At 42.1% G+C, this 15223-nt stretch overlaps 2 protein-coding genes across 2 annotated transcripts; both read left to right on the forward strand.

Moving 5' to 3' along the window:
- Positions 1–685: 685 nt before the first annotated feature.
- LOC123450927 (protein MAIN-LIKE 1-like) lies at positions 686–3935 on the forward strand. Its single transcript, XM_045127957.1, has 6 exons — positions 686–1084; positions 1829–3015; positions 3092–3196; positions 3282–3444; positions 3520–3863; positions 3902–3935. The coding sequence occupies exons 1-6, from the start codon at positions 686–688 to the stop codon at positions 3933–3935; spliced, it is 2232 nt and encodes a 743-aa protein (XP_044983892.1).
- On the forward strand, positions 3888–4571 carry LOC123447580. The gene is made up of 2 exons (XM_045124188.1): positions 3888–3999; positions 4094–4571. Exons 1-2 carry the CDS (start codon positions 3937–3939, stop codon positions 4439–4441), a joined length of 411 nt encoding a protein of 136 aa, XP_044980123.1. The 5' UTR covers positions 3888–3936; the 3' UTR covers positions 4442–4571.
- The last annotated feature ends 10652 nt before the right edge of the window (positions 4572–15223 follow it).

A 15223-nucleotide genomic window follows, 5' to 3' on the forward strand; every position in this document is an offset into this window, starting at 1 on the left:
TCTTAATATTAGTATTAGGGCTTTGCGTGCAACTGCATCTGATCTGATTGGTTTCCCTGTCAGCTATAGCAAGGCTCGTCATGCAAAGGAAAAGATATTTCAGAGGTTGTATGGAACCTATGAGGAGGCGTACTCTTTTGCCCCTAGAATGCTGCATCAGATTTCAGTTGCTAATAGGGGGACTCAAGTTTTCCGGAAAGAACGTCCAAATCCATTGAACCCGGACGAGCAAATCATGGACCGCTTATTCTGGGCATTCGCCCAGACTATACAAGCATTCAAGCATTGTCGTCCGGTTGTATCAATTGATGGTACATTTCTCACAGGAAAGTACAAGGGCACACTCTTAGTGGCGATGGCAGCTGATGCAAACAATCAACTTCTTCCTATTGCCTATGCACTAGTGGAGAGCGAAAACAAACATAGTTGGCTATGGTTCCTGTGTTGCCTGAAGATGGGTGTCATCAAAGATCGGAAAGGGGTTTGCATCATCTCTGATCGCAACACCGGACTATTAAGCGCGCTTGAGATAATTAAGGCTTCACAAGATCCAGATTGGGGGTGGCCCGATCTGGAGACAAGGTGGTGCATGAGGCATTTGGCAGCTAATTTTTATTCGAAATTCAAAAACAAAGATTGGTTCAAGCTATTCAAGAGGATGTGCATGCAGAAAACTACAGCAAAAATGAGTGCTATCTGGGCAGGTATCAATGGTCAGATCGAGCGCGCATCCCTCCCGGCGAGAGAAGACCGGAGGGGTCGTCGAACAGCAATAAATTTGAGCCAGTGGATTAATGAGAATTGTCCCAATTTGTACAAGTGGGCGCAGTCTCATGACACTGGCGCTAGATACGGTATAATGACAAGCAACATGTCCGAGGTGTACAATGGTGTTCTTAAAGGGGTGAGGGCACTACCTATCACAGCACTAATTGATGAAACTTGGAACCGGACTGTGTCATACTTTGCAGATAGAGTCACCGTTGCCAAGGCGCTAGTTGATTTGAACAAGACCTGGTCTGAGAAGATGCAAAGACATCTTGATGACAAAGCAAAGAAGTCGCAAAGACATGGGTGCAGGCAGGTAGATGCACTTAGGAATAAATGGGAAGTTAGTGTGCGAGCAAAGTTTGTGAAGGGTCACCACAGGGGAGCAAAAAAACAAGCTGTGACGCTTGGCGCAACCTCGTGTGAGTGCACTTGCAACAAGCCCAAGCTTCTGGGATATCCTTGTAGTCACGTATTGCGGGCAGCTGCAGATCAACAAATTAGTGTCGAGCCGTACGTATCACCATACTTCAACATGCACAATTTGTACAACACTTGGAACGGTGAGTTTTGGGCATGGGGCATTGATACGAACTACAAGCAATTATGGCCAGAAGGCACCACATGGGTTCCAGATCCCGCATTGATGCGAACCAGCAAGGGACGGCGTCAGTCTAGGCGTCATCGCAATGACATGGACCACAGCCAGTTGGGAGAACCAAGGCGATGCCGCGTATGTAGGTGTGCTGGTCACCCGCGTAGGGACTGTCCGTATCGTAACAACAACACTGCGTGATATGTAATCATGCTATGTATTCATAATTTAATCGTGATGTAATATTCGGAACATGTATTTTAATTTAATCGTGATGTAATATTCGGAATATGTATTTTAATTTAATCGTGATGTAATATTCGGAACATGTATTTTAATTTAATCGTGATGTAATATTCGGAACATGTATTTTAATTTAATCGTGGTGTAATATTCAAAATATGTATTTTAATTTAATCGTGATGTAATATTCGGAATATTTAATTTTTTTCATCGTGATTGCAGGTTATGGCTGAAATGCTCCAGCTTTTGAATGGTTATCACGACAACCACCACCGTTGCCAGCTTTTCATAAATCCAAATCATGAAAATCCTCCTCGGACCTTCCGGCTTCGAACTGTAAAGACGCCCTGGTCAATAGAGAATCGGTTCCTTGAACACCTTGAGGCTTATGGACTCCTACATTTTGCGAACATCGCAGCTCGTCGAGGTAGTTTTACTGCCGACCCATCCCTTTTGACATCCCTCGTTGATAGATGGAGACCGGAGACCCACACATTTCACTTTCGATGTGGAGAGCTTGCACCTACTCTAAAAGATGTGTCAATGATCACAGCTTTACCAATTAGAGGTGTGCCAGTGGTACATCCACGAGTTTCTCCTAATTGGCCAGCAGATGTCTCTGCCCGTTTGAGGCTCGAAATGCCCATATCAGATCGTTCTGGTCCGCCTCGAGGTGTCCCACACAGCTGGCTTCGTATTAACTTCGAAATTTTATCTACCCATGCTGATCCTGAGACAACGAAGAGACACTTGTTTGCATATTTGTTGTGGCTCTTCGGTGTGATGTTTCCTAATTCTCACGGGGATGTAGTTTTGCCTGGTCTCATCTATTTTGCCGCAAAGATAGTAGACGAACCTTTACCCCAAAATCCACCATATAGCTTTGGTTCTGCTTTGCTTTCTCACACATACCGAGGGTTGTGTGATGCCACTCAAAAAACGGCATTCACATCTAAAGCTCCATTACTTTGTGTCTCCTACGAGTTTCTACAGTTGTGGTCCTGGGAATACTTACCTGTAGGACGACCGCAGATAGTAGAACCCGCAACCCCGTACAACTATGGTGAGGGTGTTGTAACTATGTCCACTCGGTGGATGCTGGGTCGAAAAAAATGGTCTACTAAAATTGCAAAAAATTGTTACCCCATATACCATGATCAGTTTGAGCTTCTTAACGACTCACTAATAACATGGAACCCGTGGACTGAGGCGCACATTGATATGGTATTTGGTTCGCAACACATGCCAGTGGAATGCGTGAGAGATAGTGCATTTTGGATGACTCGCTGCAATTTACTCTATCTATGGTTTGTGGAACCGTATAATCCTGACCGTGTCATGAGACAGTTCGGTCTATATCAAGATATTCCACCACCGGTTCCAAGATGTATCGACGAAGAAACTCATAAGTAAGTAAGATGTGACCTAGCTAAATAGATATTCCATCAACTATTCTTGAATTTTTTTTGTTATCTATAATTACAGGATGAGCAATATGGGCAGATCTGGTGTGGACTGGAATGCAGAAAACATTGAATGGATAAATCAGTGGAATAATGAAGCTCTACAAAATATAGTGCCTCAGCAACGGTAATTTTACTAATGTTAATTTAATTATGTGCTTATAAAATACAGAATATGATGTCAATTTAGTAATGTTAATTTATTTATGCAGAACGTACGATGCAACTACGACAGAAGCGTACTATAATTGGTATCGCATGAGCACGCGTACTAGACTGACGAGTGAACCACCTACGATGCCAACACATCCAACGCATATGGAACAGTTGCAGAGACGGATGGACACATCATCAGCTTACTATCGTGACTCCGCGGTAATAATCAACATCTTGCTATTCCGGTCCATCATTTCATGAACAATTTAACCAACGAACAACAATTTTTTTCAGATTGATATTTGCACCCAAGTACAAGCGATGGCGAGTGAAGGAATGCGAGCCGAGGGAATTGATCCTAAACGCAGGTCGTGGTTTAAAAAAATTAGCGAATTCGTGAGCACAAGGATTACGAGATGCGGTACAGAGAACGACGTTGTCAGTGCAGCGTACAACATTCCGGAACCGAGGTCAGCTAGACCGAGTGGGGCGCCGTCGTCGTCCATGCGGTGGGCAGAGGGTCGTAATACTATGCTGACACTTCCACGACATGACTCGTCTCTACCAATACATGGGCAGACATCACAGGTAAATGCTCCAGATGTAGGATCGACACCCGAACAGACTCATTTCGTGGAGCAGGATGCATATACAACATATGGCGCACACATTCAAGGATCTCAGCCATATCTGCCCACACGAGGGATTAGGATGCCCGAGGAGAATCGTTGGGCTGAGACAAGCGAGGGAGCACAAAGCTACAACAGCGGTCAGGTATGTACAATTATAATAAGCAATTACATAACTTCTATTTACACATCTTTTTGCTACACACAATTTATTTTAAAAACATTTTTTCGTGGACCAGGAAATTAATGATCCATCATGGGGAGATGAACATACCCAGCGTGGCGTACAGAAAGAAATACTCACAGAAACCCATGATACTCAATGCACGCTCTCAGGAATGATAAATGATTTTTTCGGGCAGGACGTTATTGGTCCATCTTACATCAATTCTGAGTCACAACCATTCACCTACAATTTAGAATCATCATCTCAATATGGATTTCAGACTCCACCACCTATGCATGAGTCGCAGACACAGGAACACGAGGGACAGTACGGTCGTGGTCTTCGTGAACACAGACCCCCTGATCGATTGTCACCCTCCGGTCGTCGGGCAAGGCCAGCTGGTCGTCGTCGCATAGGGTGATTCTCTATGTATGTGTGCGAACAATTGCATCTCTCTATGTCAGTTTCAAACTTTCAGATGTACGTACAAGACATCTATGTAGTTTCATGAAATAAAAGTTCGCGATATATTTGAAGTTGCTTCCATAAAATAAGATACATAAAATAAGATTCATAAAATAACATACATAAAATAACATACATAAAATAAGATACATTAAGATGTAGAGTTCATAAAAAAAACTACATAAAGTCGTCGTCATCCTTCGACGATGCAGAGCTCTCGCCCTTTGACGAAGCGCTACTCTTGGCCTTCGATGATGATGCGCTCTTGGCCTTCGTCGATGACGCGCTCTTGGTACTCGACATGAAGATATCGTCTTCGTCCTCACTATCGTCAATCCATAAGAAGGGATGTTTTACTCCACCTCCACCGCGTATGTGTTGGCCTTTCTTCTTTCATCTTTCATTCAACCGCAGAAGTTCTTTCCGAATCTCCTCATATGTCCTTGCATGCCACCCCTTCCTAGCTAATGCGTGGGCAACCTCATTCAGTAGCGTGTCACTACTGATGAGTTCGTCCCATGAAACTATTCTATTATCTATCTTGAAATTGCTAGCTAAGCGCAGAAGACACTCGGACATACCACTATGAAAACTACGATCGAAAGGATAATGAGACATTTTCAGCACACTCCTTACCCACCTTGGTCTGGAGGGGGTTTTATAGGTGCAGCAGAGCGAGACGAATAACTAATGGCGGGAAAACGAGGCGGGAAAGCGAGGGCGGGAAAGCAAGGGCGGGAACAAACTGGCGGCAAAGCTATACGCGGGATAAAATGGCGGGAAAGCGAGGCGGAAAATAAATGGCGGGATAAAATGAACATACACGTAGCTGAAATTAAGATACCCATTGCGGAAACTAAGATACAATTTGCCGAAATTAAGATACATCTTGCAGAAATAAGATACAACTAAGACAACTTAACATACAATAAAATAAATCTACTGAGTCCAACGTGGATATTTTCCTTTTCCATCACCAGCTTCTTCTGCTGCCTTGGCGGCACGAGCCCTTTCTCTCTTTCTCTCCCTCTCAGCTTCACGGGCCTGTTCCCGTTGTCTGTAAACCTCCTCCAGCCGAAGTTTCTCTTCTTGATTTTTCCTTTTCATCTCATCAAGAAAAGCCCTCTGCTCCACACAGTAATCTTCCCACTCTTTCTTCTGCTCTGCTTTCTCCTCTGCTTCAGCCTTCTCACGACGCTCTTCCAAGTCCAAGCTAGCCCATGCACGGCGACCTCTTTCACGAATCTCGGTCACCGCCCAGTCCGGCATTTCCGTGTCAATCCAACGATAGTACATGCAGAGAGGAGGAGGAGACTAAAGGATGGATCAGATTCAAGTAAACAATAAAGTCAAATAACAATAATCTGGATGACTTGAGCATACCGAAGGCCTGACGTACGCAGAAATAGATTCGGGTGGATCAGATTCATAATTGGCGCACATGAAAAACTTCATGCCCAACCAATCTGAAAAATCTGTAACCTCCTTCACCTTGCAGACATCTCCGCACCAACATCGAACTGCTTCCACCCCCCGAGGCAAGCTTGCACTCTGCATTTTCCTAGGCCTAATGCTCTGATCCGAACAAGGCAAACTCATACTGACTATGGAGGTGCAGGTGCTTTGAAGTCTGTCTGATGGTGAAGAGAGTTTCACTCCCTGCCTCCTTTTATAGGCTCAGCCGGATGTCTACGCGGGAAAAAAGGGCGCGAAAACGAGAAACTGCAGCGGGAAAATTTGGCGGGAAAATAACGCGGGAAAATTAGGCGGGAAACTATTGCACTGCTCGTCGACCTAGAGATAAAAGCCCCACGAAACCACCGTAACGAACAGTGTCGACCAGGACACAAAGAGTCCCTCTGAAATCGCCGCGGTGAACAATGCTGACCCGAAGATGAGAGCCCCGTGAAACCACGGAAAAATCCGCCCGCCTTCACCAGCGTGGATATCTTGGTTTGGTTCGAGGGATGGGGGATAACCACGGCCCAACAAAATATCCGTAGTATATGCCTCCCATGCACTTAGCCATCCGTGCAACTTGCACAATATTTTTGTTCAAAAGGATTGCACGGTCCGAACTGGAGCAAAGGAGTAAATTTCGCACTGTTTCGTCGGTGGAGAGCGGGAAAAAATCCCACAGTTCTGGCCGGCCGCGCGGGAAAAATTCGAGCGGGAAAGGAGCCTCGGAATCAGCGCAATCAATCAGCAACAGTGCCGGCGCACGGAAAAAGTGCACCTGGCCGCCTGCTCCCGAGGCGGCAGGGCCCACCCGGCCTTGTCCGTTACGGACAGAAGGAATCGGGAACGGATCCCGCGCTGGCCGCCAGGGACGGTGGCGGCAGGTGCCACGTTCCGCCTGGCGCGCCTGCCGCTACCCGGGGTGGGGGTCTTTTTTGACGTTTGCACTCGCATGTGGTCTCTTTTGGCAATCCCACTCGACAGGGGGTCCTTTTGGACAAAAATTCCCTTTTGCTAGTATTACCAATGTAGGATAAACCATCTACTTCCAAGATTTTTTTGGCTTATCCTGCATCACACCTGCTTCTTCCTGAGCAGGGGCATACTGTGAGGTGAAGTCTGTTTGCAAAGGGGCCATATACCGCTCTGAGACCAAATCCTGCTCGTCATATTCACTATGCCTTGGGTTCTGAAATTGTTTGAATTGGCCGTGCATGGCTGACGCTGGTGGAATGTGGAAAGAATCTCATGCAGACTGGGGGCATAGTTTCGGCGAGGGTGAGAATGGAATGCGCACCAAACCATAACACGTCCCCACATAGAACACTAGATGCCACGGTCGACCCAAGATATTTGGGCTTTACACTGTCCACATAGTTCCACACGAACAATGCCAATCTTCCAAGGCACATGTATACGACCAACTGTTTGCAAATGTAGATGACCAATTGTTTGCAAATGTAGATGAGTATCTTCATTCCGTTGGTAGTGGAAGCAATCTTGCTACCTTTGGTCCTCCAAGGCATCTCGTTGGTTTGATGGCGATGCCAGTTATGAAGAAGAGGATGAACACCATGATACAGTGCTTGGGCAGATATTCAGTTCCTCCACATTCAGGTTGGCGATGTTGTGGGCTTGTGGTATATTAGACACCATTTGGGGGACTAGGACCTATCTTTGTAGACAATGTTAAAAATCTAGAATTCCATAGGCGCGATGACGCAGTCCATCACCACGACGATAACCCTTCTCTACCGTAGATCACGAGAATGTGAGTGCCATATGACCATTTTCATGTTTAATATCATGATTGTCGCTATGTTGATGACGACACCAATAACTCCACAAGCAATGATGTCAGGATGACGCTGACAACCATCGGCCCTGACCATGCCCCCATGGCTAAGATGGCCACCTTGTCGTTTGTTGCCCCAATGTTGTTATTGGTTAGTTGATGAAAGGCACACACACCGCAGAAGGCCAGTACGGGTGCAATTACATAACATCAAGCTATGTAGTACTACCTAAGATGACTGAATATGTGTGGTAGGGTGACTACAAATAGCAGCACGACCAATATGTAGGTACACATCACAAACGGTGTATGGTAGGGTAGCTACAGAAATATATCAACACAACCACTATGTAGGAACCCATTACCAACGGTGCAAGGTAGCATAGCTACATAAATATAGTGTGGTGCCATGAAGTGTGTGTGTGTGTGTGGGGGGGGGGGGGGGGGGGGGGGGGATAGCCCCCTGTGCTCACATAAAATTGGGGGGGGGGGGGGGGGGGGTAGTGGCCAAACACACTAATCCTAAAAATATAAAAGTTTATTATAAAAATATATGTTCACTATGTCCCTCGTTCAAAAATTGTTTGAATTGACCCTACATGGTTGACGTTGGTGGAACGTGAAAAGAATCTCATGAAGATCAGAGGCATAACTTCTGTGAGGGTAAGAATGAAGTATGCACCAACCATAACACGTCCTCACACAGAAGACCAGATGCCACGGTTGACCCAAAGATTTTTGGGCTTTATACTGTCCGCACCGTTCCACACGAATAATACCAATCTCCCCACGCACATGTCTATGACCATTTGTTTTCAAAATATAGATGAGTATCTTCATGTCATCGGCAGTGGAAACGATCTTTCTACCTTTGGCCCTCCAAAGTATATCATTGGGTTGATGGCGATGGCAGTTAGAAAGAAGAGCATGAACAACATGATACAATGCTTGGGTAGAAATTCGGTTTCCTGCACATTGATGTTGGCGATGTTGTGGTACATTAGACACCACTTGGGGTCTCGGACATGTCTATGTAGACAATGTAGAAAATCCAGAATACCATAGGCGCGATGACACAATCCCTCACCACGCCGATAAACCGACTCAGTACCATAGACCACGGTGATGTGAGTGTCATATGGCCATTATTCATGTTTAATATCATGATTGTTGTTGTGTTAATCACGCGACTGATAACTCCACAAGAAGCAATGTCAGCGATGACAACCTTGCTTCTGAACATTCATAGGTACAAAAAAGAGCATGGTGTCATGAAGTGGAGGGATGGGGGGGGGGGGGGGCATAGCCCCCTACCCTCCCATAAAATGGGGGAGGTGGTGGCCAAACCCACTATCCTAAATTAATTAGTTGTTCATGGTTCACAGAATAAAGTATCCACAAACAAGTCATTTATTCTAAAGTCAGATTGCACTAATATATTTATGTAAGTACATGTAAAAGTATTTGGTGGCGACTTTGATTTTCTAAGAACAATATCATTTGGTCTCGACTTGGATTTTTCTAATGCATTGCCATATTTCTATATTATTATTTTCCCTCTTTTATTTGTGTGTTTCTTACCGCCGAGCTTTATTTGTTGTTGGGATGTGCTCTTTGGGCCTTTAAATACCTATAGGACAACATGAACACATATGGAAGGAAAATTCTATTTGATGCGCTTTGCAACGAAATGTCGACTAAACGCACACGTGAGGGAGCAATGGCTTCAGATTGGGCTAGCCCATTAGAGCATCCTGGTTCAGGGAACCTTCTCCAGCCGATTTTTTTCGGTTTTGGGAAACTTCTAGAAGGTTCTTTGCACTGTTTTTTTTCTTTTTTCTTTTCTTTTTCTGTTTTATAAAATGTTCTGTAGGTTCAAAAATGGTACAGGATTTTTTTCGGGATTTCCAAAAATTGTTCTTCAAATTTGAAAAATGTTATTGTTTTAAAAAAAATGTTCTGCACTTTCATAAAATGTTCTGGATTTTCCAAAAATATTCTTAAAATTCGAAAAATGTTTTTGCTTTTTAAAAGAATATTCTGGATTTTCATAAAATGTTTGGATTTTAAAAAATGCTGGGATTTTCGAAAATTGTTCTTCAAATTCGAAAAATGAAATATATATGGGAATTTGTAAAATATGTTCCTTTTTGTAATTTTGTTCAAAACTATAAAAATGTTCTGGAATTTAAAACATTGTTCTTGTTTTTGTAATTTGTTCAACAATCCAGAACATATTTTTAATTTCAACATTTGTTCACATATTTAACAAATGTTCATGTTTCCTTTTTCTGTATATACTTTTGTTTCTATTTCATTTTTTTATCAATTTAAAATTTGTGCACAATTCAAAAAACGTTGAGGGTTTTAAAATTTGTGCACAATTCGAAAAATGTTCACAAATAAAAATATATTCATGTTTCAAATTTTGTTCATAATTTAAAAAATGTTCGTGGTTTCGAAATTTGTTCACATATTCAAAAGTTGTTTGCGGTTTTATAATTTTGTTCATAAATTTGAAATTTGTTTATGTTTCAAATTTTGTTCACAATTCAAAAATGTTCTCGCTTTAACAGGAAATGTTCAGAATTTTATAGTTTTGTTCACGAAACTGATATTTTTTTCATGTTTCCAAATTTTTTCATAATTCAAAAATGTTCGCGGTTAAAAAATTTGTTCACAGATTGGGAAAAAGTTCACAACTTTATAATTTTATTCTCAAATTTGAAATTTATTCATCTTTCAAATTTGTTCACAATTCAAAAAAGGTTTACAGTTTCAAAATTTGTTCACAATTCAGAATTTATTCATCTTCCAAATTTTGTTCACAATTTGAAAAATGTTTGGAGTTTCAATTTTTTTTGCAGATTTGAAAAATGCCCACAGTTTTATAATTTTGTTCATGAATTTGAAATTTCATCATGTTGGAAAATGTGTTCATAATTTAAAAAATGTCCATGGTTACAAAAAAGTTCTGTCTTATCAAAAAGTATTCTTCAAATCCGAAAAATGATTTTGCTTCAAATTTGAAAATAAAAGGAACAAAGAAAGAAAAAACGAACCAAAATATGGAACTAAGCAGAAAAGGAACAGAAAAACAAAAGATAAAAGATAAAAATGGTCCGACGCAGTCGGGCCACCCCCTTGTGCGTCCGCTCGACAGTTGGCCGCAACGAGCGGCACATAGGAGGTCCCCATATCGAGATTCGTTCAAAACATTTTTTTAAACCTAACAAACCGAGAGAACGAACAAGCAAATTGTACATAGGGAAAAGGAAAATCATAACTTTTAAATCCAATTGAACTTTTGACTTCCCAACATTTATGTGGTACATTACATTACTAGTATGCATGGGGTGCCCTAGGAAAGGTCAAATTCCCAATATTTAAATACTGAAAAGGTCAATTCAAACTGCCCTAGGAAAGTTTGCACCGGTTTACATTTTTTTAAATACACGGCGTAAATTGCTGATCAAACGATCATCACAAACATGAAAAAAACATGTGTTTTGGAACAGATGGAATATGTTACCATTGCTAAATGGCCGTTAATTGACTATCAATTGGCTACTGAAAAGGCGACGTTGCGCCATGATATGTCCCAAAACTTTCTATAATTTTTGATGCTCCATGCTTGATTTCTACCATTTTCCCTATGTTTTTACTACGGTTTTATGATTTATTGGGACTAACCTATTAATAGTTGTAAAAATACATAAGTTCTTGTTTACACTTTGATGTGTAGGAAATAATTGGAAATTGGCGAAAAGACGCAAAAGTAGCCTTGTTGTAAAGGACTCTTACTATCCTGAAATCTATTCACCAACAGTTTTTAGAGATCGTCAGGTTTACCCCCGAAGACAGCGTCAAATGGAAAACGTTAAAACTACAAAAATGTGGGGAATTTTATGGCATTGATTCCGGACTACACATTTGTCCCAAACGGAGTTCGAATGTGATCTCTAGACCCGTCTTACTAAAGGAAAATATTTGATTAGGGGATTACGAAAATTGATGACGTGATTGAGTCCAACTCTGACCATATTTAATATATTCGGACAAGCCACGACTTTGGGGACTCATGGGGTTGTGATGAGTCCCTACAAAGATTCTAGAGGTGTCCAAGAGCCAGTGGATCAAGGGTCCATCTATCGAAGGGCCATAGAACACTACATATATAGGCACATATAAGGAGAGAAGACCCTAATTTCGGGGCAGCCAACAAAAGCCATGAGTTTAACTCTCCCTTGGCAGCCGCCAAGAGGGGGATATGCTACTCCATTGCAAAACCAAGACCTAGGAAGAAGGGCGTCAAGGGCCACCGCTCGTCGTTAGCGCAGTGGCCGCTACCGCTGCCGCCCATCGCCGACGTCGTGGCCGCCATCTCCTCCATGAATCACACGACAACAACATTTAAGTCTAACCCACTTTCTATGGATAGGGATTTTGCAAGCAAACAATTTATTATTGCAATAATCAACTTGCATAGGAAGGTAAAACAAGCATGACTTCAAAGTTTTGAACACATATGAAGGAAACTTGATATTATTGCAGTTTCTAGAAGCATATGTTCCTCCCCCATAATAATTTTCAGTGGCATCATGAAGGAATTCAACAATATAATTATCATATAAAGCATTCTTTTCATGATGCACAAACATATAATTTTTATTACTACCCACACAAGCAAAATTCCTATCACTCATATTAGTGGGAGCAAACTCAACAAAATAACTATCATAAGATAGTTGATTGATATAATCCATGTGAAAATTAAATTCATGATGACAAGTTTCATGGTCATCCTTATTCTTTATAACATAAATGTCATCACAATAATTATCATATATAGGAGGCACGATTTCATTATAATAAATTTGCTCATCAGAACTTGGGGAACTAAAAATAGCATCTTCATCAAACATAGCATCCCCAAGCTTGTGGCTTTGCATATCATTAGCATCATGGCTATTCAGAAAATTCATACCAACAATATTGCTATCATGCTCATCATTCAAGAATTTCACATTAAGCATTTCCATAAATTCTTCCTCTAACAACTGAGCACAATTTTCCGAACCATTATTTTTACAAAAGACATTATAGAGACGAAGCAAATGGGGCAACATAAATTCCATTTTTTGTTTTCTTTTATAAAACCAAACTAGTGAAAAAAATAAACTAAAAGATTTAATTGCAAGATCTAAAGATATTCCTTCAAGAACTCACCTCGCCGGCAACTCCGTTAGAAAAGGGCTTGATGTCTACTACACAACTTTATTCTTGTGGACTATGTTAGGCCTCCAACCGCAGAGTTTTGTAGGATAGTATCAATTTTCCGTCAAGTGGATGACCTAGAGTTTATCAATCCGTGGGAGATGTAGGATGAATACGATCCCTGAAACAACCCTGCAATCAAATACAAAAAAATTCTTGTGTCCCAAACACACCCAATACAATGGCAAATTGTATATGTGGACCAGTTTGATGAAGAGATGGTGATACAAGTGTAGTATGTATAGCAGAAATAGGTTTTTGTAATATGAAAATATAAAACAACAAGGTAGCAAGTGTAAAAGAGCGAGCAAAACGTTGTACAAATGCTTGGTAATAAGGCATATGATTCATACTTTCACTAGTGCAATCTCTCAACAATGCTAACATAATAGAATCATATGATCATCACTCAACGTGCAACAAAGAATCACTCCAAAGTTCCTATCCAGCGGAGAATAATAAGATGAAATTGATGTCGGTAGTAGAACCACCTCAAAGTTATTATTTCTGATCAATCTTTTGAGCTCCCTATAAGTGTCACAAACAACCCTAAAGTTCGTACTGGAATAACATCCATGATACATATCAATCAACCCTAATGTAACCTAGATACTCCAATGTCACCTCAAATATCCGTGGGTAAATTATGCGACATGCATCAAACAATTTCAGATCTATCATATTCAATCCAACACAAATAAATTCAAGTATCACCCCAAGATTTCTATCAGAGAACATAGTATGAAAACGTGCAATTAACTCCTATGCATAGATCCCTAAGGTCACGAGAATCCAAAAGTTGATGTTATAACATATATCAAGTGAATCGCTTGAATACCCCCAATATCATTACAGGTATCCGCATGCAAGACATACATCAAGTATTCTCAAACTAAACTATTCAATACAACATAACAAGAACTTAAAGGGAAATGTTCAATTCATCATAACAAGGTAGCAAGGAAATAATATCATATGATCCAACTAGATTAACAAGACCCGTGATACATCAAGATTAACCTATCTCACAAAATTCCGTTAAGTTTTGTGTGATTGACGTTTTCAAGTTTTGGGGGGTGAATAAGGAGCAGCAAGAACCTAAGCTTGGGGATGCCCAAGGCACCCTAAAGGTAATATCCAAGGAAGACTCAAGCGATCCCCTCTTACGTCTCCAACATTATCGGTATATCTTACTTGAAGCTATATTTTTATTCGTTATATGATATTTATTTTGTTTGGAGCGTCATTTTATTTTGTATTTATCTGTTATATGATATTTATAATCTTGTTTCTCAATAAAAAGTTTCAAGAATTGCTTTTAGAATGCTTGAATTGCATGTATGATTTGGGCTGTACAAAAAGCATAAATTTTTGCTATAGTATTTGAATTATCAGATTTTAGTGAAACGTGAAAAGTCTCTAAAATTTTACACAATATTGTCATACAAATTTTTACAATATTGTCATACAAATTCTTTATCGCGTTCATCGGCTCCGGCCCGCTGCCGACACCAGGTTCAACAACTACGACCTGTGTGGCGCGGCCAACGATCACGCGAGTAAGCTCTTCTGTGTGGACACAGACGTGGGTGCCCACATGTCGTTCCACATGGATGACGTGGAGGACCTCACCGGAGAGCTCGCCAAGTACGATGTGGTCTTCCTGGCTGACCCGTCGGCATGGCCGTAGCGGCACCCCCATCGGTTTATCGTCGGACGTTTTCGGTGTTTTAAAACTCTATTGACGGGTGTCTGTTTTCCCTCTCATCTCTGCCTAGCCCCCTATACACAACCACCGCCATCCACCTAGCCACCCCATTGTTGCGGATCGTTGGATCGCAATCCAACGGCTCGAAAATGGGCTAATTTTCCTAACCCTACCCCCTTCCCTATTTCAACAAGCCCCATGCCTAATTTAGACAGTAGCCAACCCCTGCCTTGAAACCGTGCCCTACCAAACACTAGCCGCCACCAAATCCTCCCACTTCAAGCCGACCAAGGCCCGCCAGGCCCGAAGCCGGCCCTCCGGACCCAAGCCGTCGTCGCTCGCCCGCATCCAGCTCGCGCACCATGTGCCTCCGCCCGTGCCCCGGTGCCCGAGCAGCTCGCCCCGAGCGCCCGCACCCGCAGCCTCTAGCTCGTCGGCCGGACACCGAGGGCACCGGAGCCTCGTCGGCCGGAGCTGCCACCGCAGCCGAGCTCCGCTGA

The sequence above is a fragment of the Hordeum vulgare genome, chromosome 4H, assembly GCF_904849725.1.
Source record: "Hordeum vulgare subsp. vulgare chromosome 4H, MorexV3_pseudomolecules_assembly, whole genome shotgun sequence".
NCBI classification, from domain to species: domain Eukaryota; kingdom Viridiplantae; phylum Streptophyta; class Magnoliopsida; order Poales; family Poaceae; genus Hordeum; species Hordeum vulgare.

Bases quoted from the DNA above. Each gene is read 5' to 3' on its own strand.
- LOC123450927 (XM_045127957.1), top strand. From the start codon at position 686: ATGAGTGCTATCTGGGCAGGTATCAATGGTCAGATCGAGCGCGCATCC. The intron at 1,085-1,828 runs GTAGATGCACTT...TCGTGATTGCAG, and splicing joins AAAGACATGGGTGCAGGCAG to GTTATGGCTGAAATGCTCCA. The intron at 3,445-3,519 runs GTAATAATCAAC...AATTTTTTTCAG, and splicing joins CTTACTATCGTGACTCCGCG to ATTGATATTTGCACCCAAGT.
- LOC123447580 (XM_045124188.1), top strand. From the start codon at position 3,937: ATGCCCGAGGAGAATCGTTGGGCTGAGACAAGCGAGGGAGCACAAAGC. The intron at 4,000-4,093 runs GTATGTACAATT...TTCGTGGACCAG, and splicing joins AAAGCTACAACAGCGGTCAG to GAAATTAATGATCCATCATG.